The 27,310-nt window shown below is 44.6% G+C and overlaps 2 protein-coding genes and 1 pseudogene across 3 annotated transcripts in view; 2 read left to right on the top strand and 1 right to left on the bottom strand.

Annotated features, from left to right (window-relative positions):
• The window catches only part of SKA3 (spindle and kinetochore associated complex subunit 3), a gene marked incomplete at its 3' end in the record, with an annotated part of 47,771 nt that extends 46,390 nt beyond the window's left edge, over positions 1 to 1,381 (top strand). The window contains exon 9 of the mRNA XM_081083549.1: positions 1,280 to 1,381. Coding sequence (XP_080939675.1) covers positions 1,280 to 1,381 — 102 coding nt within the window. The remainder of the gene's footprint in view (positions 1 to 1,279) is intronic.
• On the bottom strand, positions 403 to 15,739 carry SAP18 (Sin3A associated protein 18). The gene is made up of 4 exons (XM_081083557.1): positions 15,620 to 15,739; positions 15,390 to 15,499; positions 809 to 931; positions 403 to 574 (listed from the first exon to the last, which is right to left on the bottom strand). The coding sequence occupies exons 1-4, from the start codon at positions 15,689 to 15,691 to the stop codon at positions 418 to 420; spliced, it is 462 nt and encodes a 153-aa protein (XP_080939683.1). The 5' UTR covers positions 15,692 to 15,739; the 3' UTR covers positions 403 to 417.
• A 3,643-nt stretch (positions 15,740 to 19,382) lies between these two features.
• Positions 19,383 to 24,840, top strand: LOC308512025 (MAP kinase-activated protein kinase 2-like; annotated as a pseudogene). The gene is made up of 2 exons: positions 19,383 to 19,460; positions 23,704 to 24,840. The product of its transcript is annotated as an MAP kinase-activated protein kinase 2-like (transcript).
• Positions 24,841 to 27,310: the final 2,470 nt, after the last annotated feature.

Raw genomic sequence — 27,310 nt, forward strand, 5'->3', positions numbered from 1 at the left:
GTCTGGATGGATGTCTGCCCTAATTAGCATATTACCCTTTTATTAGTATAGATGGCTTTCTTGTTCTGCCCCACTTGACATTAAGCTCACTATTCTCCACTACTCAGCACAAACCCCAAATACTCAAACCCAGTTCCCATGCCTCCATTAATTTTCACACTCAGGTTGATTGCACATGTATATTTAACAACAGTTTTACATAGAATGCTAAGAGCACTTCATATTTTATAGAAGGACTTGAAACATGGACTTTCTATTACTATTCATACCATAGCACAGCCAAACCTAACTCCTAAATAAATGCATTACAATTTGTTTAGAGTTTAAAGGCTTAATGGCAATAAAAAGGGGAGGAAAAAGCATAAATTTGTTTTACATAACTGAATGAAAATAAACTCAAGAAATAGTCAATAAAATTTAATATGGCCTCATGCGCCCTGAAGGAGGTGGTGCCCGATTCGGAGGGGTGATCGCTATGTCCAGATAATCTCCTATCTGAAACTTCTGCGACTGCAGGGTCATGGAATCATCAGTCCCCTTTCTCCCGGACATGGTGCTGCCAATCTCCTTCACCCTGCAGGAAAGAAACCAACTGTTAATGTTCCCAAACCATGCAGCTCCATACATACTACACAGTGAACATGGAACTGGATCTGCTCCATCATCTTACAGCACAATAAACCAGATATTAAGATAATACAAATCGATATTCCTTCCACTAATCAGATTCACTAAAGAGTTACCCCCATCAGTTAAAATATAGCAAAAGGGAAAAGACATTATAGGAACTAAAAATAAAGTTACCTACCGATAACCCGGTCTTTTAATATCCGTAAAAACAATTGCAAAGTTGAAGTGTGTGCCCTTCTTTCTAGCTTCTGGGTAGACTTCTTTTACTAAACTAGTCAGTTCTTTCAAGGTGGCATCCATCCTGAATTTTTTAAAAAAGACATTATATTTCATTAATCAGCAATAATGTAACAAGGATATAGACATACAAAGAATTAATTGTGTCTGAATTGCGATTTATGTCAGAAACTGTCATGGTTTTATGCTTCAGTTAATTTTAAAACATCTAATAATACTATTTGTCCCCCAAATAGTCCCCTTACCAGCCTCAATATTTGAAATTTTGATGAATTAAAGTCGGGCTGTTATTGCTAACAGAGGCTTCAGAATTATATATGCTATCACCTTATTGGCCTAGTGATTTACCCCTTTAATGGTAAGTATTCCAAATTAATCCAAACACTTAAAATAACTGTTTCATTATTTCCAGGACACATACTTTCCCAATTTTAGAATCTCTGGAATTGGAATGCACATTGGAATGAATGTGACAGGAAAGTATTTTCATGAAGATGTGCAGTGTTTTTCCTAAGAAGGAATCTTATGGTGAGTTTTACAATAGATGGAGCCCAGAAGCAGATGAAACAGGAAAATTTTGACAAAGCACAGGCTCCTTTCACAATGTATATTCTTGCCCTGCACATATTTATCTGAAACACAGAACTTCATATTGTCTTTTGAGTTAATATGACATAATCTGGAAAAAATCTTTTAAAAGATTAAGCATCTTGGAAGTAGTAACAAACCAATATAAATTTTTATATTGTGTTCTTTCATGACAACTGGGAAAATGAAATGGATGACCTGGAACTTGGAACATTTGCCTAATACGGCACTATAAAATGACTCAAGGACACCAGGCACTGATTAAGAATAAGAAATCTAGCCCTAGCTGGTTTGGCTCAGTGATAGAGCGTTGGCCTGCGAACTGAAGGGTCCCAGATTCAATTCCGGTCAAGGGCACATGCCTGGACTGCAGGCTCAATACCAAGTAGGGGGCATGCAGGAGGCAGTTGATCAATGATTCTCATCCTTGATGTTTCTTTCTCTCCCTCTCCTTTCCTCTCTGAAATCAATAAAATATATTTTTTTTAAAAAAAAGAAATTTCTAAACTACATCATCAAGCAGGGAGTCAAATGCCCAACAGGTCACTTAGTTTTAACTTTGCACCTATTTACAAATCTCCACACTACATCATACTCAAATAAAACCATGGTTTTAACCACAGAGAGTGAAAACATCCAGGATGACTACATCATCGTCCACTCCCTGTGGCCAATTCTTTCATATACCCAAAACAGAACAAAACAGAATTCCCCACAAAACATACTCTTCCTCGCATATTACCGTCAAAACTACCATCACCCACTTCGTTGCCCAGGTCATAAACCTAAGCACTAATTCTTCAAATCTCTATTGTATTGTTTAACCTCCTAAATACAGGTCAAATCTATTTTTCTCTCCATTCCCACCATTACTGTTTTTATTATTTCAACCTCTCATTAATTAACTCTATATGTTGACTTCTATTAATCTCTGTCTCCGTTTTTTTGTTTTTTTTTTAAGTTTCTCTTTTTGTATAAAACATGTCAAGCAAGCAACACCTGTTTCCAACTTTGGGGAGGAGTCCCATTTTGTAGAGGGCAGCAAAGAGCATAACAACATCCACCACCAGAAGCAGCAGCCCAGATCACCCCACTCCATGGTTTGCAGGTTGCCAAGGAAAACATGAACAACACTTTATGTGCACTAAAACAGCAGCTGCCAACCGGTGGTCCATGGACCACTGGTAGTCTATGAGGTCCGAAAGGTTGGCGACCACTGCACTAAAAGACAAGCAAGATCCACTTCAATAAGTAATGCATGCAGGTCCCCCACTGCCAGCAGGTCTCACCCTGCAGCCAATGCAGAGAGGTGGTCTGTATGCATGCCTCTTGTGTTGCAGGTGAAAGCTCCTGGATACAGCAGTGGGGTTGGGTAGGTGCCATATGATGCTTAAGCAGAACAAAGCACACACATCAAATCCAGAACAGGAAAAGAGACTCCCAAAGAGATATGCCAGCACGGGCTTGTGAGGGCTCTTATCTCTTTGCAAGGAAACACTCTGGGCCCAAAGCCACTTTTCTGCAGCCTCAGCAAAGGGTGAGAAGCTGGGCAAGACTGCCTTTCCCAATTTGAAACATGTTATTTAAAGGGGGAAGGACGGAGCCCACGCCATCTTAAAGGGGAGAGTGGCCTCTTCTAGGAACTCATCAGCACCACCACCCAGACAGGCCTGGGATACTGCCTGCGACCCAGCAGCCACTCCAGCCAAAATCCTGCTGCCCACCCGCAGACTCGCAGACCCTGGGATCTCCACCTCCAAAGGAGCACCACGCCCACAGCAGTAAGTGCAGCCACCCCCACCCCAGCGGCAGACCTCCGACATCGCATTCGCGGTCTCCAGCGCCAGGTCTCCGAGGCACACCACTCCATAGACTTCTCTTGGGAGTCACTCTGAGCCCCAGCTGGGTGTAATTTTGTACAGACACAGGCGCACTGCCCCACAGTAGAAATTCTGAATTCCCTCTGCCTGAATAACTGCCCACACACACCCAGCTGTGCAACTTAAGCGCCAGGGCCCTTCAGCGCCAGGGTCTCTCAGAGTGCGTCAGAGCTCAGCGCCCGGCAAAGGCACTGCCACAGTTGCTCACTCCCCCTGAGCCCATCTATCCACAGGGCACTTTGGGAAGCCACAGTGAGCCTCCGCTGGGTCCGATCTTGGACAAATAGGGACACACTCCCCTGGGCAGTAGAAATTCTGAATTCACCCATCCTGGATACCTGCCCAAAGGCCTCGATTAAGCGTGCCAGGGCCCTTCAGAGTGCTTCGGTGCACCTGCGCTAGCAAACTCACTGCGGGTGCTCCTGTATACCAGCACCGGGAATGCACACCTATCCACCACAGGTGCATCAGCAAAAACCGAGTTTCCCTACGCCACAGCTGCAGAACTCTGGACACTACAGTTGCATGCTTTTCCAGCGTGCAGGACTCCCAAAACCACCGCTCCACAGGCAGCCCTGGGGTCCCACTGTGAGCCCTGCTCGACACGCACTTACACAAACGGGTGCACTGCTGGGCTGTAGAAACGCTGAATTCCCTCTACTGGGATACCTGCCCACAGACACTGCAATCCAGTGGCTTCAGTGCCAGGGCCCTTCAGTGTGTGTCAGTACACCCTGCAGGCAAACACACCACAGGTGCCCCTGTGAATTGCCGCTGGGATCGCGTGTATCCAACCACGGAGGCAGCAGCAAAAGCTGAGTCTGCCCACCCCACAACGACAGAACTCTGGACACCACAGTCACGCCTTTCCAGAACGCAGGCCTCCTGAACCCCACCACCCCAACAGACAGCTCCTGGGTGCCATTGTGAGTCCCCAATGGACACGCGTGATTTCAACCAAGGGCACAAGACAGCAAAAATTGGGACACCGCCTCCAAAGCTGCTGACTTCTAGACACCTCACGTGCGCCTTTCCAGCTCACAGGCCTACATCAAAAGAACCCAAATAGCTCAAGTAGGGAGCTACACTAGACTACCAAGCCCAGGAGATCTGAGAGGTCACACCAGTAGCACCATACCCGAAAGAAACTGGATAGCAAAGCAATCGGAGCTACAATTAAAACATTACAGCAAAACATGGGAAGACAAAAAAGCAATCCACAAAGGAAAGAAAAAGAGAAGTCACCAGAAAGGGAATTAAATAAAATTGAGGCAACTAACTTATCAGAGAAAGAATTCAGAGTAATGGTTATAAGGATGCTCAAACAGCTGGATGACAAATACACACAACTCAATGAGAATTATAAGGAGCTGAATGAGAATGTCACCAACATGAAAAGGAACCAAGAGGAAATGAAGAACGACATAGCTGCAATAAAGAACACAATGGAAGGCTTAAACAGCAGACTAGAAGAGGCTGAGGACCGCATCAGCGAATTAGAAGACAAGGTAGAAAAAACACACAAATACAGGAGCAACTGGAAAAAAAACTTAAAAAGCAAGAGGAGAGCCTAAGGGAGCTTTGGGACAACGCAAAACGAAACAACATTCGCTTAATAGGGGTCCCAGAAGGAGAGGAGGAGAAACAAGGAATAGAAAACCTATCTGAAGAAATAATGACAGAAAACTTCCCTGATACTGGCAAGAAAAAAACTACACAAGTCCAAGAAGCACATAGAGTGCCAAATAAGATGAACCCCAAAAGACCAACACCAAGACACATCATAATTAAATTGGCAAACACCAACGAGAAAGTAAGAATCCTAAAGGCTGCCAGAAAGAGACAGAAAGTTACCTACAAGGGATCTCCTCTATTAGAATATCAGCTGACTTCTCAATAGAAACACACTAGGCAAGAAGAGAATGGAATGAAATATACAAAGTGATGCAAAGCAAGGGAATGAATCCAAGAATACTATACCCAGCAAGGCTATCATTCAAAATTGAAGGTGGATCAGGAGCTTCACAGACAAAAAAGGGCTAAGAGAGTTCATTACCACCAAACCAGCAATGCAAGAAATGCTAAAGGGACTGCTGTAAAAAGAAGAAACAGAAAGACAAGAAGAAACACAAACATTAAGAATAAAAATGACCATAAACAAGTACTTTTCAATAATAACATTAAATGTAAATGGATTAAATGCTCCAATCAAAAGACACAGGGTAGCTGAATGGATAAGAAAACATGACCCATATATTTGCTATCTGCAAGATACCCACCTCAGAACACACACTGAGAGTGAAGAGATGGAAAAAAACTTTTTCAGGCAAATGGAAATGAGAAAAAAGCTGGGGTTGCGATACTTATAGCTGACAAATAGACCTCAAAGTAAAGGCCATAACAAGAGATAAGGATGGCCACTACATAATACTAAGGGGAGCAATTCAACAAGAAGATATAACTCTGGTAAACATATATGCACCCAATACAGAAGCACCCAAATCCATAAAACAACTTCTGGAAGATATCAAGGGAGAGATCGATAGCAATACAGTCATAGTAGGGGACTTTAATACCTCACTGACACCAATGGATAAATCCTCTAAACAAAAAATCAGCAAAGAAACAGCAATCCTAAATGACTCCTAGATCAGATGGACTTAATCGACATCTTCAGAATATTTCACCCCAAAGCTACAGAATATATATTCTTCTCCAGTGCACATGGGACATTTTCAAAGATAGACTATATATTAGGACATAGGCAAAGCCTCTTCAAATTCAAGAGAATAGAAATCATAACAAGCATCTTCTCATATCACAATGGCATAAAACTAGAAATCAACTACAATAAACACTGAAAAAAATCAAACCCTTGGTGGCTAAATAGCATGCTATTAAATAATGACTGGGTTACCAGAGAGATCAAAGAAGAAATAAAAAGCATCCTGGAAACAAATGACAATGAAAACACAACTATCCAAAATCTATGGGACACAATGAAAGCAGTCCTGAGAGGGAAGTTCATAGCTCTACAGGCCTACCTCAAAAAACAAGAAAAACTGGTAATAAATGATCTAGCCCTACAACTCAAATAGTTAGAAAGAGAGCAACAAGAAAAGCCCACAGTATCCAGAAGGAAGGAAATAATAAAGATCAGAGCAGAAATAAATGACATAGAGACCAAAAAAACAATACAAAAGATAAATGAAACCAAGAGCTGGTTCTTTGAAAGGATTAACAAGATTGATGAACCTCTCACCAGGCTCACCAAGAAACAAAGAGAGAGGACCCAAAAAACAAAATCAGAAATGAAAGAGGTAAAATAACAACTGACCCCACTGATATAAAAGGACTGTCAAAAAATACTATGAACAACTCTACTCCAACAAACTGGACAACCTCGACAAAATGGACACATTCCTAGAAAAATACAAGCTTCCAAAACTCAATCAGGAAGAATCAAAAAACCTGAATAGGCCAATAACTACTGATGAAATTGAAACAGTAATCAAAAAGCTTCCAGCAAACAAAAGCCCTGGACCAAATGGCTTCACAGGGGAGTTTTACCTAACATTCAAAGAACTAAAGCAAATCCTTCTCAGACTATTCCAAAAAATTTAAGAGGAAGGCACACTTCCAAGCTCTTTCTATGAAGCCAGCATTACCCTAATCCCAAAACCAGATAAAGACACCACAAAGAAATACAGGCCAATATCCCTGATGAACACAGATGCTAAAATCCTCAACAAAATTCTAGCAAACCAGATCCAGCATTGCATTAGAAAGATCATACACCATGACCAAGTGGGATTTATTCCAGGAATGCAAGGCTGGTATAATATCCGTAAATCAATAAACATGACACATCACATAAATAAATTGAGAGACAAAAATCACATAATCAATTGATGCAGAAAAGGCATTTGACAAAGTTCAACACACTTTTCTGATAAAAACACTCAGCAAAGTGGGAATAGAGGGATCATACCTCAATATAATAAAAGCCTTATATGACAAACCTACAGCCAACATCATACTCAATGGGCAAAAACTAAAACCATTTCCCTTAAGAACAGGAACAAGACAGGGATGCCCACTTTAAATACTCCTGTTCCACACAGTACTAGAAGTGCTAGCCAAAGTGATCAGACAAGAAGAAGAAATAAAAGGCATCCAAATTGAAAAAGAAGAAATAAAACTGTCATTATTCGCAAATGACATGATACCGTACTTAGAAAACCCTAAAGACTCCATCAAAAAATTATTAGACCTAATAAATGAATTTGGCAATGTAGCAGGATACAAAATGAAAGCCAAGAAATCTATGGCATTTTTATATGCCAATAGTGAACTTACAGAATGAGAAATTTAAAAAAATAATCCCATTTACCATTGCACCAAAAAAAATTTAAGATACCTAGGAATAAACTTAACTAAGGAGGTAAAAGACCTCTACACAGAAAACTACAGGACATTGAAAAAAAGAGATAGAGGAAGACATAAACAGATGGAAGAACATACCGTGTTCATGGATTGGTAGAATCAACATCATCAAAATGTCCATACTACCCAAAGCAATCTACAGATTCAATGAACTCCCCATTAAAATACCACAGCATATTTCACAGATTTAGAAAGAACTCTCCAAAAATTCATCTGGAATAAAAAAAAAAAACAAACCCAAATGGCTGCTGCGATCCTGAGAAAGAAGAACAAAATAGGAGGGATCTCAATACCAGATATCAAGCTATATTACAAAGCCACTGTTCTCAAAACTGCCTGGTACTGGCACAAGAACAGACATATAAACCAATGGAACACAACAGACAACCCAGAAATCGACCCAAACCACTATCCTCAATTAATATTTGACAAAGGAGGCAAGAACATATAATGGAGTTAAGACAGTCTCTTCAATGAATGGTGCTGGGAAATTTTGTCAAACACATGCAAAAAAATGAAACTAGACCACCAACTTACACCATACACAAAAATAAACTCAAAATGGATAAAGACGGGAAACCATAAAAATATTAGAGGAATCCACAGGCAGCAAAATCTCAGATATATGCCGAAGGAATTTCTTCACTGACACAGTTCCTAGGGCAATGGAAACTAAAGTGAAAATAAACAAATGGGACTATATCAAAATAAAAAGCTTCTGCACAGCAAAAGAAACCATCAACAAAACAACAAGAAAACCCACTGCATGGGAGAACATATTTGCCAATGTTATCACCGATAAAGGTTTAATCTCCAACATTTACGGGGAACTCATACAACTTAACAAAAGGAAGGTAAACAATCCAATCAAAAAATGGGCAATGGACCTAAATAGACACTTTTTGAAAGAGGACATACAGAAGGCTGAGAGACATATGAAAACATGCTCAAAGTCACTAAACATCCGAGAGATGCAAATCAAAACGACAATGAGGTATCATCTCACACCTGTCAAAATGGCTATCAACAAATCTACAAATGACAAATGCTGGCGAGGATGCTGAGAAAAAGGAACCCTCGTTCACTGCTGGTGGGACTTCAAACTGGTGCAGCCACTGTGGAGAACAGTATGGAGTTTCCTCAAAAAACCAAAAATGGAACTTGCATTTGACCCAGTGATCCCACTTCTAGGAATATATCCCAAGAAAACAGAAAACACCAATCAGAAAGGATATATGCATCCCTATGTTCATAGCAGCACAATTCACCATAGCTAAGATTTGTAATCAGCCTAAGTGCCCATCAGCAGATGAATGGATTAAAAACTGTGATACATCTACACAATGGAATACTATGCAGCTGTAAAAAGGAAGGAACTCCTACCATTTGTAACAGCATGGATGGAGCTGGAGAGCATTATGCTAAGTGAAATAAGTCAGTCAGAGAAAGATAAACATCACATGCTCTCACTCATTTGTGGATTATAATGAACAATATAAACCGATGAACAAAAACAGATGTAGAGACTGAGAAGCATCAATCAGATGCTCAAAACTCAAGAGGGAAAGTAGGGGAGAGTGGGGGTGAGGGGGAGAGATCAACCAAAGGACTTGTATGCATGCATATAAGAATGAGAGATGGATGTGGACAACAGGGGGTGAGGGTGAGGGCAGGATTGGGGGGATGAGAGGACATTGGGGGGATAAGGTCACATTTGTAATATCTTAATCAATAAAGGGAAAATAAATTAAAAAAATAATAATGAAGCGGGAAGGATCCCGGGTTGCCATGGCTCAACCTATGAACCCAGAGTTCACGGTTCCATTCCCAGTCAGGACACATGCCTGGCTTGTGGGCTCAATCCTCAGTGTGGGTTGTGCAGGAGGTAACTGATCAGTGATTCTCTCTCATCATTGATGTTTCTATCTCTCTCCCTTTCTCTCTGAAATCAATAAAAAAACAAACAAATAGGGAAAGAAAAGCCATATGCAAGAATGCAATAAATTATATGCCAAATCTCACCAACCTGAAATAGCCAGATTAACATCACTCTAGGCATCTTTTTATACATACACACAATGCTATATTATAATACTTGATAATATTAAGTATTAATACTTGATAATACTTGACTAATACAGGGCTCATCAGATATTATACATATTTTTTTTAACAAATTAGGTTTACTTTAATTTGAAATTAATAGAAGAAAAACTGAATTCAAATTGAAGGAATTGTAAAACATCAGAGAAAGATTCTGTTTACTTCCTCTCATCTTGTACTTTCGTAGCTTATTTTTACTTTGTCATAGTTCAAATTCTGTTCTGCAACCCTATTTTAACTTTGTCCCCAGTGATCTCCAATGTTGGCATGAAGTCTGAAGCCAGAGTGTTTTTTTTTAATGTCTTGGAGGTAACCCGATATTCTGATGCTGTTTATTGTAATCAATTACTCCCTGGTACACAATATATATTTAACTGTACCAGAAAGGATTCCGTCTTCTTTTCTAAAAACATCTCCCATATTGTCATCTTGCTCATAATGAACTTTGGGAATTCCGCTCACACCTTTTATGAGTTCTGACAGTGTGAGTCCTCCACAAGCTTCCGACCTGCTGAGGACTATGTTCCCAGACCAATAGGTGGAGGAGTGCCAAGTGTTGCTTTCTGACCACTAGTCTAAAGCTTGAGTACAAAACAAAAAAAGCAAGCATAAAAAAGGAAGCCCTACCAGTTTGGCTCAGTGGATAGAGCGTCGGCCTCTGGACTGAACAGTCCCAGGTTCGATCCCAGTCAAGGGCATGTACCTTGGTTGGGGGCACATCCCCAGTAGGGGGTGTGTTGGAGGCAGGTGATTGATGTTTCTTTCTCATGGATGTTTCTAACTATCCCTCTCCCTTCTTCTCTGTAAAAAATTAATAAAATATATTTTTTTAAAAAAAAGAGAAAAAAGACACAAAAAATAGCCCTGACTCAGTGGTTAGTGTTGGTCCGCCCACCAAAGGGTCTCAAGTTCAATTCCCTGTCAAGGGCACATACCTGGTTTGCTAATTCAATCCCAGCACCGGTCAGGGTGAGTGCAAGGAGACACCAATTGCTGTGTCTCTCTCACATGGATGTTTCTTTCTCTCTCTTCCTTCCTCCCTTTCTCCCTCTCTATCTAAAAACCCTTGGGTAAAAATCCTTGGGTAAGGATTAACAAATAATAATAATTTTATTGATTTCAGAAAGGAAGGGAGAGAGAGATGGAAACATCAGTGATGAGAATCATCCATTGGCTGCCTTCTGCATGCCTCCAACTGGGGATTGAGCCCCAACCCGCGCATGTGCCCTGACCGGGAATTGAACCATGACCTCCTGGTTCATAGGTCAATGCTCAACCACTGAGCTATGCCGGCCAGGCTAATAATAATTTTAAAGCAACGAAATAAAGCTGAGTATAGGGGTGAAGAATGCAAGAGCTCCCTTGGGGCTGAAGTCTTTGCTGGTTAACTGTGAGGGTCACTTTTATATGTCAATCTGGCGAACTTAAGCTCCCAGTTATTCAATCAAACACTAATTCAGCCAATGAACAATGAGGTCATGTGCTGGGGGGGGGGGGGGGAGGGAAGGGAGTGGCTGGGGAGAGGTCAAGGGGAGAAAATAATATTTTAATAGTTATGTACGGGTCGGGAAGGGGGGGTACTTGAAATATCAGGGGGACCACTCTGTAAAGTATATGATTGTCTAACCACTATGTTGTATACCTGAAACCAATACAGAATATTGAATGTGAAAAAAATAAAAAAAACAAACAAATAAAAATTACAAAAAACAAACACCTAAAAACAAAAAAATCCCACTAATTCAGGTGTTGTGTAAGGTACAGACATACAGGACACGATCACAAGGTTAAACAACCAATACTTTACAGTGTAGCTGTATTAAATGTATTAAATTTTTGATTTATATTTCCAACTATGATGGGAATGGGTTTATTGGGACATTACAATAACCGCATGGTAGGTCAAGGAGGATTTGTATTTTATATATGGGATTAAAGTCTATCATCAGTTATACTTTAAAGCGATTATTCCAGATAATATGAGCACACCTGATTCAATCAGTTAGGAGGGTTTTATCAGGCTTCAAACACAGCTTTCTCACATGTTTGAGAGTTCCAGCTTCCAGATAGCCTGCCTTCCAGATTAGGATTTAGGTGCTCAGGCACTACAATTGTGTAAGCCAAGCATGTCAAACTCAAATGTTAACACGGGCCAAATAAACAAGGTTTAAGTTTATTTGGGCCACAAAAGAAAACTATAACAAAATCATAAAACATTTTAATAAAAATTAATTTTTCTTGAACATTAACTTACCAGACACTGAATAACTGCACAAATTAATAAGCATAATGCAAATAAACCTTTTTTCTTATTTTCCGAAAGCAAAATATTTCCTGTTGCGCACACCAAACAAGTCAGTACAAAACTAATGACGTGGCAATCGGCTGCTAAAATATTTACTGCTAGTATTAGTGGAGAGAAATGGTGCGCCTGTGCATAAGGCATGTAAGGGAAATGAATGCAACATGATTATAGTAATCAGTCATTAGCGAACGTTGTAACAGGATACTATAAAATTAAGTTACAAAATTTTTATTAAAATGTTTCTTACATACCATTATATTGGCTGGGCTGCAAAAATATTCATTGTGGGCCCCATGTGGCCTGCAGGCCTTGTTTGACATGCTTGGTGTAAGCCAATTTGCAATAAATCTCTTAATATAGAGCTTCTACTGGTTCTATTTTTCTGGCTGAGCCTGAAACAGTGACCTATGTAATTCACTTCCAATAACCTGTTTGATGACCTCCCAAGTACAAGAGAGATAGCACCTCTGTGGCATCTGGCTTGTTCCCCCAACTCCACAGAGTGCCTTGGGTTCCTCTTGATTTCCACTCCTTTTTCCTTGATTTGTCTCAGGGCTGCCTACATTACAGCTCTTCAGCCCACTTCTACAAATTGAGAATTCCCAAGCTTTGTTAACTAATCTCTCTCATTACTGCTTCTGGGTAGAGCTCTTTCAGAATGTCTTTTGGCACCATTTTGAGGTATAGGAGGAGTTGTCTTTCCTTGTTTGGTTATATTTCACTAGAGGCCCAGTGCACAAAAATTTGTGCACTCGGGGGGGAGGGGGGCCCCTCAGCCCGGCCTGTGCCCTCTCGCAGTCTGGGACCCCTCGGGAGATAACGACCTGCTGGCTTAGGCCTGCTCCTGGGTGGCAGAGGGCAGGCCCAATCCCTAGGTGCAGCCCCTGGTCAGGCTCAGAGCAGGGCCAATTAAGGAGTTGGGGCGCCGCCCCCTTCATACACAGAGCAGGGCAATCGGGAGGTTGTGATTCCACCCTCAGTCACGCTCAGGGTAGGGCCGATTGGGGGGTTGGGGCACCATCCCGTCACACTCAAGGCAGGGTCGATGGGGAGTTTGTGGCGCCACCCCCTGTCACGCACAGAGTACAGCCAATCAGGGGGTTGGGGCATTTCCCCCTGTCACTCACAGAGCAGGGCCCATCAGGGGGGTTGGGGCTCTGTACCCTGTCATGCATAGAGCAGGGACAATCAGGGGGTTGGGGTGCAGCCCCGTCATGCACAGAGCAGGGCTGATCAGGGGGTTGGGGTGCCGCCACTCTCACATTCAGGGCAGGGCCGATGGGGAGGTTATGGCTCTACCCTGTCACACACAGAGCAGGGCCCGTGGGGGGGGGGGGGGGGGTTGGGGCACCGCACCCTGTCACACACAGAGCAGGGCCCGTGGGGGGGGGGGGGGGGGGTTGGGGCGCCGCACCCTGTCACACAGAGCCACAGGGCGATCAGGGGGTTTGGGCGCTGCCCCCTGTCACACTGATCCCGGTGCTGGGAGGCCTCGCGGCTCCGCTGATCCCGGTGCTGGGAGGCATATTACCCTTTTACTATATAGGGTAGAGGCCTGGTGCATGGGTGGGTGCCGGCTGGTTTGCCCTGAAGGGTGTCCTGGATCAGGGTGGGGGTCCCCACTGGGGTGCCTGGTCAGCCTGGGTGAGGGGATGATGGCTGTTTGCAGCTGGTCACACATCCTTCATGGTGGGGGTCCCCACTGGGGTGCCTGGCCAGCCTGGGTGAGGGGATGATGGCTGTTTGCAGCTGGTCACACACCCTTCAGGGTGGGTGTCCCCACTGTGGTGCCTGGCCAGTCTTGGTGAGGAGCTGAGGGCTGTTTTCAGGCTGGGGGTAACTGAAGCTCCCAACCACTCCTTTTTTTCTTTTTTAATTCTAGGCCAGCTTTAGCTTTGAGGCTTGGCTCCAGCTCTTAGGCCTCCGCTGCTGAAAGTAGGTTTCTGGCCTTTGCTTACAATGTTGCGATCCTGCTGGCTGAAGCCCGGCAGATTTCTGGGGTTTTGTTTAGCTTCTACATTTGTTACATAGTTGCTTGCAGCTCAGAGGCCTGCAGTGGCAGGCGGGGAACGTTGGAGTCCTCCGTCACTGAAGCAAGCAAGCCTCATGTTAGTTTCAAGCTGCCTGGCTGCCCGCTGCCATCTTGGTTGACAGTTAATTTGCATATTGCCCTGATTAGCCAATGGGAAGGGTAGCGGTTGTACGCCAATTACCATGTTTCTCTTTTATTAGATAGGATGGACAGTTTAGGACAGAATTTTTTCTAATCCTTTTTCTTGATTGGGAGTAGAGGGTCATTTTCACCCTTACATCTTATTTAGTATTCATCTGCTCTAGTAAACTCACTAGATTGAGCTTACTATACATCCACTGAGCTTCCTTCCTTACTACACCTTCTTTTCAAAAAAATATATATAAAGCTCTGGCAGATTTGGCTCAGTGGATGGGGCTTCGGCCTGCAGACTGAAAGGTCGTAGGTGCCACTCTGGTCAAGGGCACATGTGGGGGGCGTGCAGGAGGCAGCCCATCAATGATTCTTCTCATCATTGGTGTTTCTATCTCTCTCTCCCTCTCCCTTCCGCTCTGAAATAAAAATATATTTTAAAAAAAACAAAGCAGTTAAATGGCAAATGTTACCACAACACACAAAGTTTAAATAATCGTATCTTTTACTGTTACTAAAAAGCCATTATGATAACAAACCAAGGAATTCCACGTAGTCTGCAGTATGTGCCATGCCTGGCCAGACTCGAGGTACACATGGGATATACATTCAGGGCAGGTAACACAAGGCAGCAGCCTTTCCGTTCAACCTCAGATCAGCAATCACCGGGTTTTGCTGATTACTTGTGGATGCTACGGCAGCTACCTCAGGTGAAAATGCTCTTCGAGGATAACAGACACCCTGCACAGCACTGCTCCCATGAGCCTGTTACCTCAGCATCATTTACTCGACCAGGAGCCCCTTAAGGGCGCCTACCGCTTCTTAACAGTCTACAAACTATTTTCGTAACGAACCGCCACAATTCTTTTCAACGCAAAGGGTTCACAATTAAACGCCGAAGCGTTACAAGGCGGGCCAATCCTTTCACTCAGCGGCCAAATGCTCACTGCGTGAGCGCGGCGCCCGCAGGCCCCAGTGGAGGCGGCTTCCCCAGCCACCGGACCCCCCGCGCCCGCCGCCCGCGCCGCCCGCTCACCAGGTGTAGATCTGCAGCTCGCTGGACGGCACGTTCCCGCGGGAGAACTCGTCCATGCGGTGGTGGCGCCCGTTGTTGGTGGTGAAGACGCGCAGCAGCAGCGGGCACGTCTGCGGGCAGGAGGAAAGAAAGGCAAGGGTTGAAGCAAGCCGGCCAGCGCGGATCCCGACCGCCTGCGGGACCCCCTCTGCGCCCCGCCAGCCCTCCGCCACCTCATCCCGACCCCTCACCTTCTCCCGGTCGATTGGCTTCTCCGGCTCCTTCTTAATTTCCTCCTGGGTGACGCGCGATTCCACCGCCATCTTCCTCCAGTGGTCCCCGAGAGGCTCGCTCTGACCTCCGACCCCGGCAGCGAGCGTGCGAATGAAGCGTCTCGCGAGAAGCTCGAGGCTTTACGGCGAACCTGGCGGGGCGGGGCGGGGCGGGGCGGGGCGGGGCGTCCCTGGCTCCGGCGCCCTGAGCGTGCGAGCGCGAACCCGGCGGCGCCGCCTGCGCGTGCGGCGTCCTTGACAAAGCGGCCCTGGGCGTCCTCCAAGGCATGACTCGGGGCCATGAACAAACTATGGCTACGTGAAGCTGCAGCTGTGTGTGTCAAGACTTCCACAAGCATCATGATGGTGTGACAAGCCGAAGACAAAATAATATATACTATTTGAATCTATTTTTATAACATTCAAAAACAGGCACTACTATATTGCTCAGAATGTATTCCCAGGTGATGAAACTATATATATATATATATATATAAAGCAATGAAGTAATTATCACAAAAGGCAGAATGGTAATTACGTCTGAGAAAAAAAGGGGGGGTTGTGATCACAGGAGCAAAGGAGGTACTTCTGTAGTGTTGGCGACATTCTATTTTTTGTTGTTGCTGTTGATAATCCTCCCCTGAGGATATTTTTCCATAGATTTTAGAGAGAGTGGAAGAGAGAGGGAAAGACTGAGAGAGACATCAACCTGAGAGAAACACACCCATTGTTGCCACCTACAGGAGCCCCAGGCGTGAGGAGCCTGCAACCAAGGTAGGTGCCCTTGACCTTCAATGGAACCCAGGACCCTTTGGTCCACAGGCCTATCTTCTATCCACTGAGCCAAACCGGCTAGAGCAACATTCTATTTTTTAAACTAGGTGGGCTTACATAGTTGTTTGATTTTAAATTGTTCTTTAAACAGTGTTTATGTTTTACACACTTTTTAAAAAAAAATGTTTATTGGTTTCAGAGAGGAAGGGAGAAGGAGAAAGAGAGAGAAACATCAATGATGAGAGAGAATCGTTGATTGGGGACCCAGCTGAAAACCTGGGCATGCGCCCTGACCAGAATCAAACCATGACCTCCTGGTTCATAGGTCAACACTCAACCACTGAGCAACACCAGCTGGGCAGGGGGTCATTAAATAAAAATAATAACATAATATTCATACAGAAGAATGTGAAAGATAGGTACAGACAGAGAGACATTAATTGGCTGCCTCCCACATGAGCCCCAACCAGGACCAGGGATCAAGCCTATACCTGAGGTACGTGCCCTTGACTGGAATTGAACCTGCTACCCTTCAGTCCACAGGCTGAGACTCTAACCATTGAACTAAACTGACTAGGGAATAGATCTTAAATTTTAGTTTAGTGACCTGCTAGCTAGTTAATCTTGGATCATTTAACTACTCTGAGTCACTAGATTCCTGATCCACATATTATAATAAAATACCCAATAGCCTGTTATGAGAAATACATGCATCTAAAATAGTTGGCTTATGCCCAGCTGGTGTGGCTCAATGGTTGAGTGTCGACCTATGAACCAGGAGGTCACAGTTCAATTCCCGGTCAGGGTACATACAAGAATCAACCAATTAATGCATACATAAGGAGGAACAACAAATTGATGTTTCTCTTTCTCTCAAAAAAATTAAGCCATAGCTGGTTTGGCTCAGTGGATAGAGCGTCGATCTGTGGGCTGAAGGGTCCCGGGTTAGATTCTGGTCAAGGGCTCATGCCCGGGTTGCGGGCTCAGTCCTCAGTGGGGGGGCGTGCAGAAGGCGGGTGATCAATGATTCTCTCTTATCATTGATGTTTCTCTCTCTCCCTCTCCCTTCCTCTCTGAAATCAATAAAAATATTTTTTTTTAATTAAAAAGTAAATCTCTGCCGAAACCGGTTTGGCTCAGTGGATAGAGCGTCAGCCTGTGGACTGAAAGGTCCCAGGTTTGATTCCGGTCAAGGGCATGTACCTAGGTTGCAGGCACATCCCCAGTAGGAGATGTGCAGGAGGCAGCTGATCAATGTTTCTCTCTCATCGATGTTTCTAACTCTCTATCTCTCTCCCTTCCTCTCTGTAAAAAATCAATAAAATATATTTTAAAAAAAAAGTAATCTCTACTGGTAAATTTTAAGATGGCAGCAAAGTAGGTGGATCTTTTTCACACCTCTTCCCAGAACCAAACTGGAAATAAAACTAAATTGGGGAACACTTATACTGAATTACCAATTGAAGACTAGCTGAAGATAAGACTTTTCCCCCCCTTATTTAACCCTCACTTAGGGATATGTTTTATTAATCTTGGGGAGAGGGGAAAGTAGTAATATATATAGAGAGAGAAACAAAAAGGTCAATGTATGAGAGAAACATTGACCGGTTGCCTACTGTCTGTGTCCATAGGTAAGATCTTTGGCTAATCTCTTCCCATTCCCTTTCCTTTTCCCTCTTCCCTCTGAGATTCGTCAGTCTAGTCCATGCTTCCTTGCCTCTGATTCTATTTTCCTCACCAGTTTATTTTGTTCATTAGATTTCTGAGATTAGAAGATAAGACTTTTAAACCAAAAAGGCAGAAACCAACTCAAGAGGGGTAGGAAGGGTAGGGTAGTGAGAGGGGCTGGCCCTGCCCCAATGGGCTGGAGGCCAAGGGTGCAGAGGGATATTTTGGCTACTGGGGAAATGGGGGTTCTCACGAAAGGAGTGAGGCCTGGACCCCAGGCTGGGCTCCCCAGCCCAGAGCACCAGAGTGAGGAACAGCCCACATAGCATCCGGCAGTGAAAGGTGGTAGGATTCTACCCACCGGGGAGACACAGAACCTGCCAGAGACAAAGACACTTTTTTTAAAAAGGGGCCAGACCAGCCCTAGCCAGTTTGCTCAGTGGATAGAGCATTGGCCTGCGGACTAAAGGTTCCCCGGGTTCGATTCTGGTCAAGGGCATGTACCTTAGTTGCAGGCTCCTCCCCAGACCGGGCCCTGGTTGGGGCGAGTATAGGAGGCAACCAATCGATGTGTTTCTCTTTTTTTTTTTTTAAATATATTTTATTGATTTTTTACAGAGAGGAAGGGAGAGGGATAGAGAGTTAGAAACATCGATGAGAGAGAAACATTAATCAGCTGCCTCCTGCACACCCCCCACTGGGGATATGCCTGCAACCAAGGTACATGCCCTTGACCGGAATCGAACCTGGGACCTTTCAGTCCGCAGGCCGACGCTCTATCCACTGAGCCAAACTGGCTACGGCGATGTGTTTCTCTTACATCGATGTTTCTCTCTGTCTTTCCCTCTCTCTTGCATTCTCCCTAAAAATCAATGGGAAAAATATCCTCAGGTGAGGATTAACAAAAAAAATAATAATAATAATAATAATGGCCACATCCTCTAAAAAAAAAAAAAAAAAAAAAAAAAAAAAAAAAGAGGCCAGACCAGAGCTCAGCCAGTGTGGCTCAGTGATTGAGTGTTGACCCATGAACAAAGACATCACTGGTTTGATTCCTAGTCAGGACACATGCCTGGGTGGTGGGCTCAATCCCCAGTAGGAGTTTGTCTTGGCAGAGTGTAGGGGCCATTGGGATCTACCTTTGAATCCTGTACTGTTGTTGTCTTTGGCTGATTGTTTTTTATGCCAGTTCTTAACTTCCTGGTGCTCACTTTTGACTCTGCAACTGTTAGAAACTTCAAGTGATCCACAGCTTGTGGCTACCTCTGCATGTGAGGAGCCAAACTGACTTTTTAGCAGCATGGGGCCCAGTGATGGGTCAGTAAAAATCCCAAGGCACCTTGGGATCCTTCTCTATCCAACTCTGACTGCAGGCCAGGTATAAGACTTACTGAAAAGGCTGTTTCTCAAAGGGCTTTGATGGAATCAGGATGGTAGGACTTCTAGATCTTCCGTGAGAGGCAGGTGCCATTCAGACTTCAGGGAAGATGGTGGGTGTATTCCCCGATCCCAGAGTCAAACATATGAGTCTATCCCAAAATAATTCTCTGACCTCGGCAGGGTGGAGCCTAATGTCAACAGGCTGGTGGGACCTGTTGGAATCTGGGAATTTCTATCAACTCTCTTGAGAAGGGGATGTGCTATCAGGTTCCCAGGAAAGTTGGGGAAATGGCTCGACTCCAAAGCCAGTCACTGATGACCCCTGAGACTGCCCAGATCTGTAAGCTTGGCCTCTGCTACTGCCTCCTCAACAGGGGTCGAGATGCATGGTGGAAACAGCCAGATTCCAAGGGGTAGGGTGAACTCTTGACATACCCTGTGGTTGATAGCCTGAAGCTAATCAAGCCTGAATACAATCAGACTATAGGCAGAGGCAGGTGGCTTTGAGTCTATGCCTGATCCCCTTCTGGGCCCACGGCTAGGAAAAGCAGACCCTGGTGCACATTCTGGTCCTTTCCAAAGAAAACCAGCCTGGGCAGAGGGAGCCATAAGCTGTGGATTGCTGATAGCTCCAAACGGGGTACTTAGGGCCAGTCAGAAACAGCATCTGACATTGTCCTGCACTAGAGATTGGGAGTTGTGGCAGATCTACCTAATACATAGATACAAACCCAAATTGGCAGCCAAAGTAGGGAGACAAAAACAACTGCCAAATGAAGGAACACTTCCAAGCTCTTTTTATGAGGCCAGCATTACCCAAGTTCTAAAATCAGATAAAGACACTACAAAGACAGAGAATTACAGGCCAATATCCCTGATAAACACAGATGCTAAAATCCTCAACAAAATATTAGCAAATCGGATCCAGCAATATATTAAAAAGATTTGCCCTGACCGGTTTGGCTCAGTGGCTAGAGCGTCGGCCTGCAGACTGAAGGGTCCCAGGTTCAATTACGGTCAAGGGCATGTACCTTGGTTTCGGGCACATCCCCAGTAGGGGGTGTGCAGGAGGCAGCTGATCGATGTTTCTCTCTCATGGATGTTTCTAACTATCTCTCTCCCTTCCTCTCTGTAAAAAAATCAGTAAAATATATTTTTAAAAAAAGATTACACACCATGACCAAGTGAGATATATTCCAGGGATGCAAGGCTGGTACAATATTTGCAAATCAATAAACCTGATACATCACATAAAAAAACTGAAAGACAAAAATCACATGATCATATCCATACATGCAAAAAAAAGCCTTCAACAAAACCAAACACCCATTTTTGATCAAACTCTCAGCAAAGTGGGAATAGAGGGAGCATATCTCAACATAATAAAGGCCATATATGACAAATCTACAACGAACATCATACTCAATGGGCGAAAAGTAAAACCAATCTCCCTAAGAACAGGAACGAGACAGAGATATCTGCTTTCAACACTCTTATTCAACATAGTACTGGAAGCGCTAGCCACAGTGATCAGACAGGAAGAAGAAATAAAAGGCAGCCAAATTGGAAAGGAGGAAGTAAAACTATCATTATTCACAGATGACATGATATTGTACATAGAAAACCCTAAAGACTCCAGCAAAAAACTACTAGATTTCACAAATGAATTTGGCAATATAGGAGGATACAAAATTAACACCCCAAAATCGATGGCATTTTTATACACCGATAATGAATTCTCAGAGAAACTAAACAAACAATGCCATTTACCATTGCAACAAAAAAATTAAGATACTTAGGAATAAACCAAGGAGGTAAAAGACTTGTACTCAGGAACTATAGGACATTGAAAAAAGAGATAGAGGAAGATATAAACAAGTGGAAGAATATACAGTGTTCATGGATTGGTAGAATTAACATCATTAAAATATCCGTACTACTGAAAGCAATCTACAAATTCAACACAATCCCTATTAAAATACCAACAGCATATTTCACAGATCTAGAACAAATACTCCAAAAATTTATAGGAAAGCAAAAAAGACCCCGAATAGCTGCAGCAATCTTGAGAAAAACAAAGTTGGAGGAATCACAATACCAGATATCATGTTATACTACAAAGCCACTGTAATCAAAATAGCCTGGTACTGGCACAAGAACAGGCATATAGATCAATGGAACAGAACAGAGACCCCAGAAATCAACCCAAGCCATTGCATTCAATTAATATTTGACAAAGGAGGTAAGAACATACAATAGAGTCAAGACAGGCTTTTAAATAAATGGTTTTGGGAAAATTAGGCAAATATGTGCCAAAAAAATGAAACTAGACCACCAACTTACACCATACTCAAGAATAAACTCAGAATGGATAAAAGACATAAATATAGTGAAACCATAAAAACCCTAGAAGAAAGCATAGGCAGCAAAATCTCAGACATCTCTCATAGCAATGTTTACAGATACATATCCTAGAGCCAAGGAAACTAAGGAGAAAATAAACAAATGGGACTACAGTGCGCAGATGATGTTTAATCAAGTTGTGGATTAGAAACCTGTATGACTTTGCAAACCAATGTCACCCCAATATATTCAATAATAATAAAAAATAATTGGGCGAAAGCCGGTTTGGCTCAGTGGATAGAGCGTCAGCCTGCAGACTGAAAGGTCCCAGGTTCGATTCCGGTCAAGGGCATGTACCTTGGTTGCGGGCACATCTCCAGTAGGAGATGTGCAGGAGGCAGCTAATCGATGTTTCTCTCTCTCATCGATGTTTCTAACTCTCTATCTCTCTCCCTTCCTCTCTGTAAAAAATCAATAAAATATATTAAAAAAAAATAATTGGGGGAAAAAAATCAACAAAATGAAAAGGGAGCCCACTGTATGAGAGAACATATTTGGCAATGATACATCTGATAAAGGTTTACTATCCAAAATACATAATGAACTCATACAACTTAACAAAAGGAAGACTAACAGTCTAATTAAAAATGGGCAAAGGACTTAAAGAGACCTTTTTGCAAAGCAGACATACAGATGGCCAAGAGACATATGAAAAATTGCTCAAAGTCATTGATCATCAGAGAGATGCAAATTGACATGACAATAGTATCACCTCACACCTGTCAGAACGGCTACCATCAACAAATCAATAAATGACAAGTGTTGCCCTAGCTGGTTTGGCTCAGTAGATAGAGCGTGGGCCTGTGAACTGAAGGGTCCCGGGTTCAATTCTGGTCAAGGGCACATGCCCAGGTTTCAGGCTCAATCCTAGTGGGTGGCATGCACGAGGCAGCAGTTTGATGATTCTCTCTCATCATGGATGTTTCTATCACCCCTTTCTCTTCCTCTCTGAAATCAATAAAAACAAAGCAAAACACAAATGACAAGTGCTGGCAAGGATGTGGAGAAAAGGGAACCCTACTACACTGCTGGGGGGAATGCAAACTAGTGCAGCCATTATGGAAAACAGTATGGTGTTTCCTCAAAAATTAAATTGCAACTGCCATTTGACCCAGTGATCCCACTTCTAGGAATATATCCTAAGAAACCCAAAACACTAATCAGAAATTTTAGTGTTCATAGCAACACAATTTACAATAGATAAGATCAAGTGCCCATCAGTAGATGAATGGATAAAAATGCTGTGGTACATTTATACCATAGTATACAGCAGTAAAAAGAAGGATCTCTAACCCTTTGAGACAACATGGAGAGACTTGGAGAGTATTATGCTAAACAAAATAACCCAGTCAGAGAAAGACAAATATCACATGATTTCACTCATATGTGCAATCTAATGAACAAAATTTACTGATTAATAAAATAGATCTAGAGACACAGAAGCATAGAACAGACTGCGGAATGGCAGAGGGATGGCGGTGGAGTTGGGTGGGTGGGAAGAGATCAACCAAAGAAATTGTATGCAGGTAGTTTGTCTTTCCGCCCTTCCCCTCCCGCCTCCCCACGTCCCCCACCCCAGTCCTGCACTCACTGAAGACCAGGGCCCCGGGATGGAGGAGGAAGGAGGAGAAGGGGGAGAGGGAGGGAGCAGAGCGGGTGGGTGGGTGCCAGTGGAGCGTGGCGGGACCCACGGAGCCTAGAGCCGGGCCAGTCAGGGGAGCTGGCTCCAGCCTGGAACAAACTTCATCGCTGGGCGCGGGTGGGGTGACTGGACCTGGGCTGGAGCAGGTGGACGGGGGCCCCGCCCCTGTCACTGCCCCTGCTCCCTTGTCTCCTAGCACCATGCTGTCCAACTGCCAGGGCCAGACCCCACTGGTGTTAGCCAGCCCGCCACCACAGTGCCCACAGTCCCCGCAGCAGTTTCTCCAGTCCCATGCCAGGTCCAGCCTGTAGATCTAGAAGAACGTCATTATGATGACTACAAGGTCACCACCCAGGTGCTGGGGCTGGGCATCAGTGGGAAAGTTTTTCAGATCTTCAACAAGAGGACCCAGGAGAAATTCGTCCTAAAAATGCTGCAGGACTGCACCAAGGCCCAGCGTGAGGTGGAGTTGCACTGGTGGGCCTCCCAGTGCCCACACATTGTGCGGATTGTGGACATCTATGAAAATCTGTACTCGGGGAGGAAGTGCCTGCTCATCGTCATGGAGTGCTTGGATGGTGGAGAACTCCTCAGCCAAATCCAGGACCGAGGAGGCCAGGTGTTCACAGAAAGAGGAGCTTCAGAAATCATGTAGAGCATTGGTGAGGCCATTCAGTGTTTGCACTCAATCTACATTGCTCATCCAGATGTCAAGCCGGAGAATCCCTTATAACTACCTCCAAAGGCCCAACGCCATCCTGAAACTCACCAATTTTGGCTTTGCCAAGGAAACCACCAGCCACAACTCGTTGACCACTCCTTGTTATATGCCATACTATGTAGCTCCGGAAGTGCTGGGCCCAGAGAAGTATGACAAGTCCTGTGATATGTGGTACTTGAATGTCATCATGTATATCCTGCTGTGTGGATACCCGCCCTTCTATTCCAACCATGGCCTGGCCATCTCTCCGGTCATGAAGAATCACATCCAAATGGGCCAATATGAATTTCCCAACCCAGAGTGGTCAGAAGTATTACAGGAAGTGAAGATGTGCATCCGGAACCTGCTGAAAACAGAGCCCACTCAGAGAATGACCATCACGAAGTTCATGAACCACCCCAGGATCATGCAATCAACAAAGGTCCCTCAAACCCCACTGCACACCAGCCGGGTCCTGAAGGAGGACAAGGAGTGGTGGGAGGATGTCAGAGAGGAGATGCGCGTCAACTACGAGCAGATCAAGATAAAAAAGACAGACGATGCCTCCAATCCCCTGTTTCTGAAGGGCGGAAGAAGGCTCGGGCCCTGGAGGCCGCGGCCCTAGCTCACTGACTGTCAGCCTGGCCTTCTCCGCTGGAGGACAAGCAATAACTCATAACCTGAATATGCTTTTTAAATGAAGATACAGACTGCCCACTGCTGCCTCCCTCCTCCTCGCCCCACCCCGGAGCCCCATGAGAGGCTCACTTCTGCCTTTGGCTCTGACTGCCCAGCGGGAGGGGATAGGTCTGGAGGGCCTGCAGAGAAGGGAGCAGATCCTCTTGAACCTGTGCTCATTCTGCGGTTTTATCAGTAATTTGACTTAGAATTTTCATGAAATTTCTTTTATTGCCCTTTCCCCACTCCTCTTCTCCCCCAAACCCTTTCCTCTTATTAAAGGTGTTAGTGGAAGCCGAGACCGGTTTGGCTCAGTGGATAGAGCGTCGGCCTGCGGACTGAGGGGTCCCGGGTTCGATTCCGGTCAAGGGCATGTACCTGGGTTGCGGGCATATCCCCAGTGGGAGGTGTGCAGGAGGCAGCTGGTCGATGGTTCTCTCTCATCGATGTTTCTAACTCTCTATCTCTCTCCCTTCCTCTCTGTAAAAAATCAATAAAATATATTTTTTTTAAAAAATAAATAAAAATAAAGGTGTTAGTGGAAACTATTGTAGGGAGTGTCCCATATGCCCCATTTCCCTATTACAACCTCAGCTCTCCACTGGCTGAGGAACCTGGCACAAAAGGTCATGGAGGTCTGGGGCCAGGATGCCCCCACCTCCTACTGGATCCCTCAGACATCACCAGTGTGCCAGACGGATAGGAGTGAGAGAGAGAGAGTGTATGTGTGTGTGTGTGTGTGTGTGTGTGTGTGTGTGTGTGTGTGCGCGCGCGAGGGGAAGGGGGGTGGCATTCAGGTCTACTCCACCCTGGGGAAGGCTCCAGTGCCTACAGTGCCTCTGGGTCTGATGGTGTGTCCAGCCCAGCACTTAGCTTGTCTCTCCCCGCCCCCCAGCCACGCCCATGCATGTGTGCCTAGGACTGTGCATTTGTGGGGCCAGGGGCAGGCAGGGCTGCATAAGGAGCGGCCCTGCTGTGGCTCAGGAACCTTCTGCCTCCTTGGGCCGGGCCTGCCCTGCCCTGCCCATGGAGCATCTGCCACAATGCCTGGAAGCCTGTCCAGACTCTGAGCCAGGCCTCCATGTGTGTCTCTGTTAGCCGGTCTGGGAGGTGGAGAGAAGTGACTTAGCACTGGTCGGAATCAGGAAGACTGGACTGTCCCCCTAGGGCCCTTACTCCCCACTTAGTGCTGGTCCTAGTCCTCTGAGGCGTTCATCTACCAAGTAACCTCTGCTTCCCCTTCCTGCCTTTGTTCGCCCATTGTTTATTCTTCTTACATTTTTAGCTGTTTCTCCACAGGCCTCCTCTCAGCTTATCAGGGTGAACCTGGGCACTTTATACGTGACACAAAGCTTCTGCAGTTTGCCCTGGGCTCTGGCGTTGGCCAGCCACGCCTCTATGGGCAAAGGCAGCACCACCCTTGTGGCCTCCCACACATTTCTATTGTGTGGCCTAGTGGGTGGGAGGGTCTTCACACCAAAGACGTCCCAACTCTGCCCTACCCATAGCCACTCCCATCCACCCCAAACAGCTGGGCTTAATGTGTCCAGGCCAGTGAGGCAGGGGGAAGGCCCTTCCCCAGTATTACTGAGGTCCTTCCCCATTGGGGAGAGGTCCTTGGTGCCATGGTCCCTTGGGGAAGGATGGGGTGGCAGTAATAGTTCAGTTTTCAGCTCCCTCCAGGCAGGGGGGGGGGTGGCATTCAGGTCTACTCCACCCTGGGGAGGGCTCCAGTGCCTACAGTGCCTCTGGGTCTGATGGTGTGTCCAGCCCAGCACTTAGATTGTTGTAATCTGTTGTTTTGCATGAGCAAAACTGTTTTTACTAAAGAAATTTAATAGTTTTTTAAAAAAAGAACTTTATGCATATATGCATAATCCATGGACCCAGACAGAGGGTGGTGAAAGCCTGGGTTGGGGGGCAAGGCCCGGCCAGAAGGGGTCAATTGTGGGAAAGGGGGACATATGTAATACTTTCAACAATAAGCATTTAATTTTTTAAAAAAGTAATCTGTATGAACCAGAGGATCAAATCAGCAATTTGGGAGACAAGGTAGGAAGAAACAGCCCCTGTGCACTGACAGTTCACGAGTTCAATCACTGGCCTGGTGAGGGCCCATGCAGGAGGCAACCAATTGCTGTCTCTCTGTCTCTCTCTCTCTCCCCTCTTCCTCCCTCCCTCCCACTCTTTAAAATGAAACAAAACAAAATAAACAAAAGCAATGGGGAAAAAAGACCTAATCATTGCAACAAAAAGAAAAAAAATAAACATTTAAGGGAACTTTGGAACAACATGAAACATAATAATATTGGCATCATAAGAAGTATCAGAAGGAGAAGAAAGTGAGCAAGGGATAGAAAACCCGTTTGAAGAAATAATGATAGAAAATTTCCGGAACCAGGTGAAGGAAAAAGTCACAAAAGGT

The sequence above is a fragment of the Myotis nattereri genome, assembly GCF_964212035.1.
Source record: "Myotis nattereri genome assembly, chromosome: 2".
Taxonomy (NCBI): domain Eukaryota; kingdom Metazoa; phylum Chordata; class Mammalia; order Chiroptera; family Vespertilionidae; genus Myotis; species Myotis nattereri.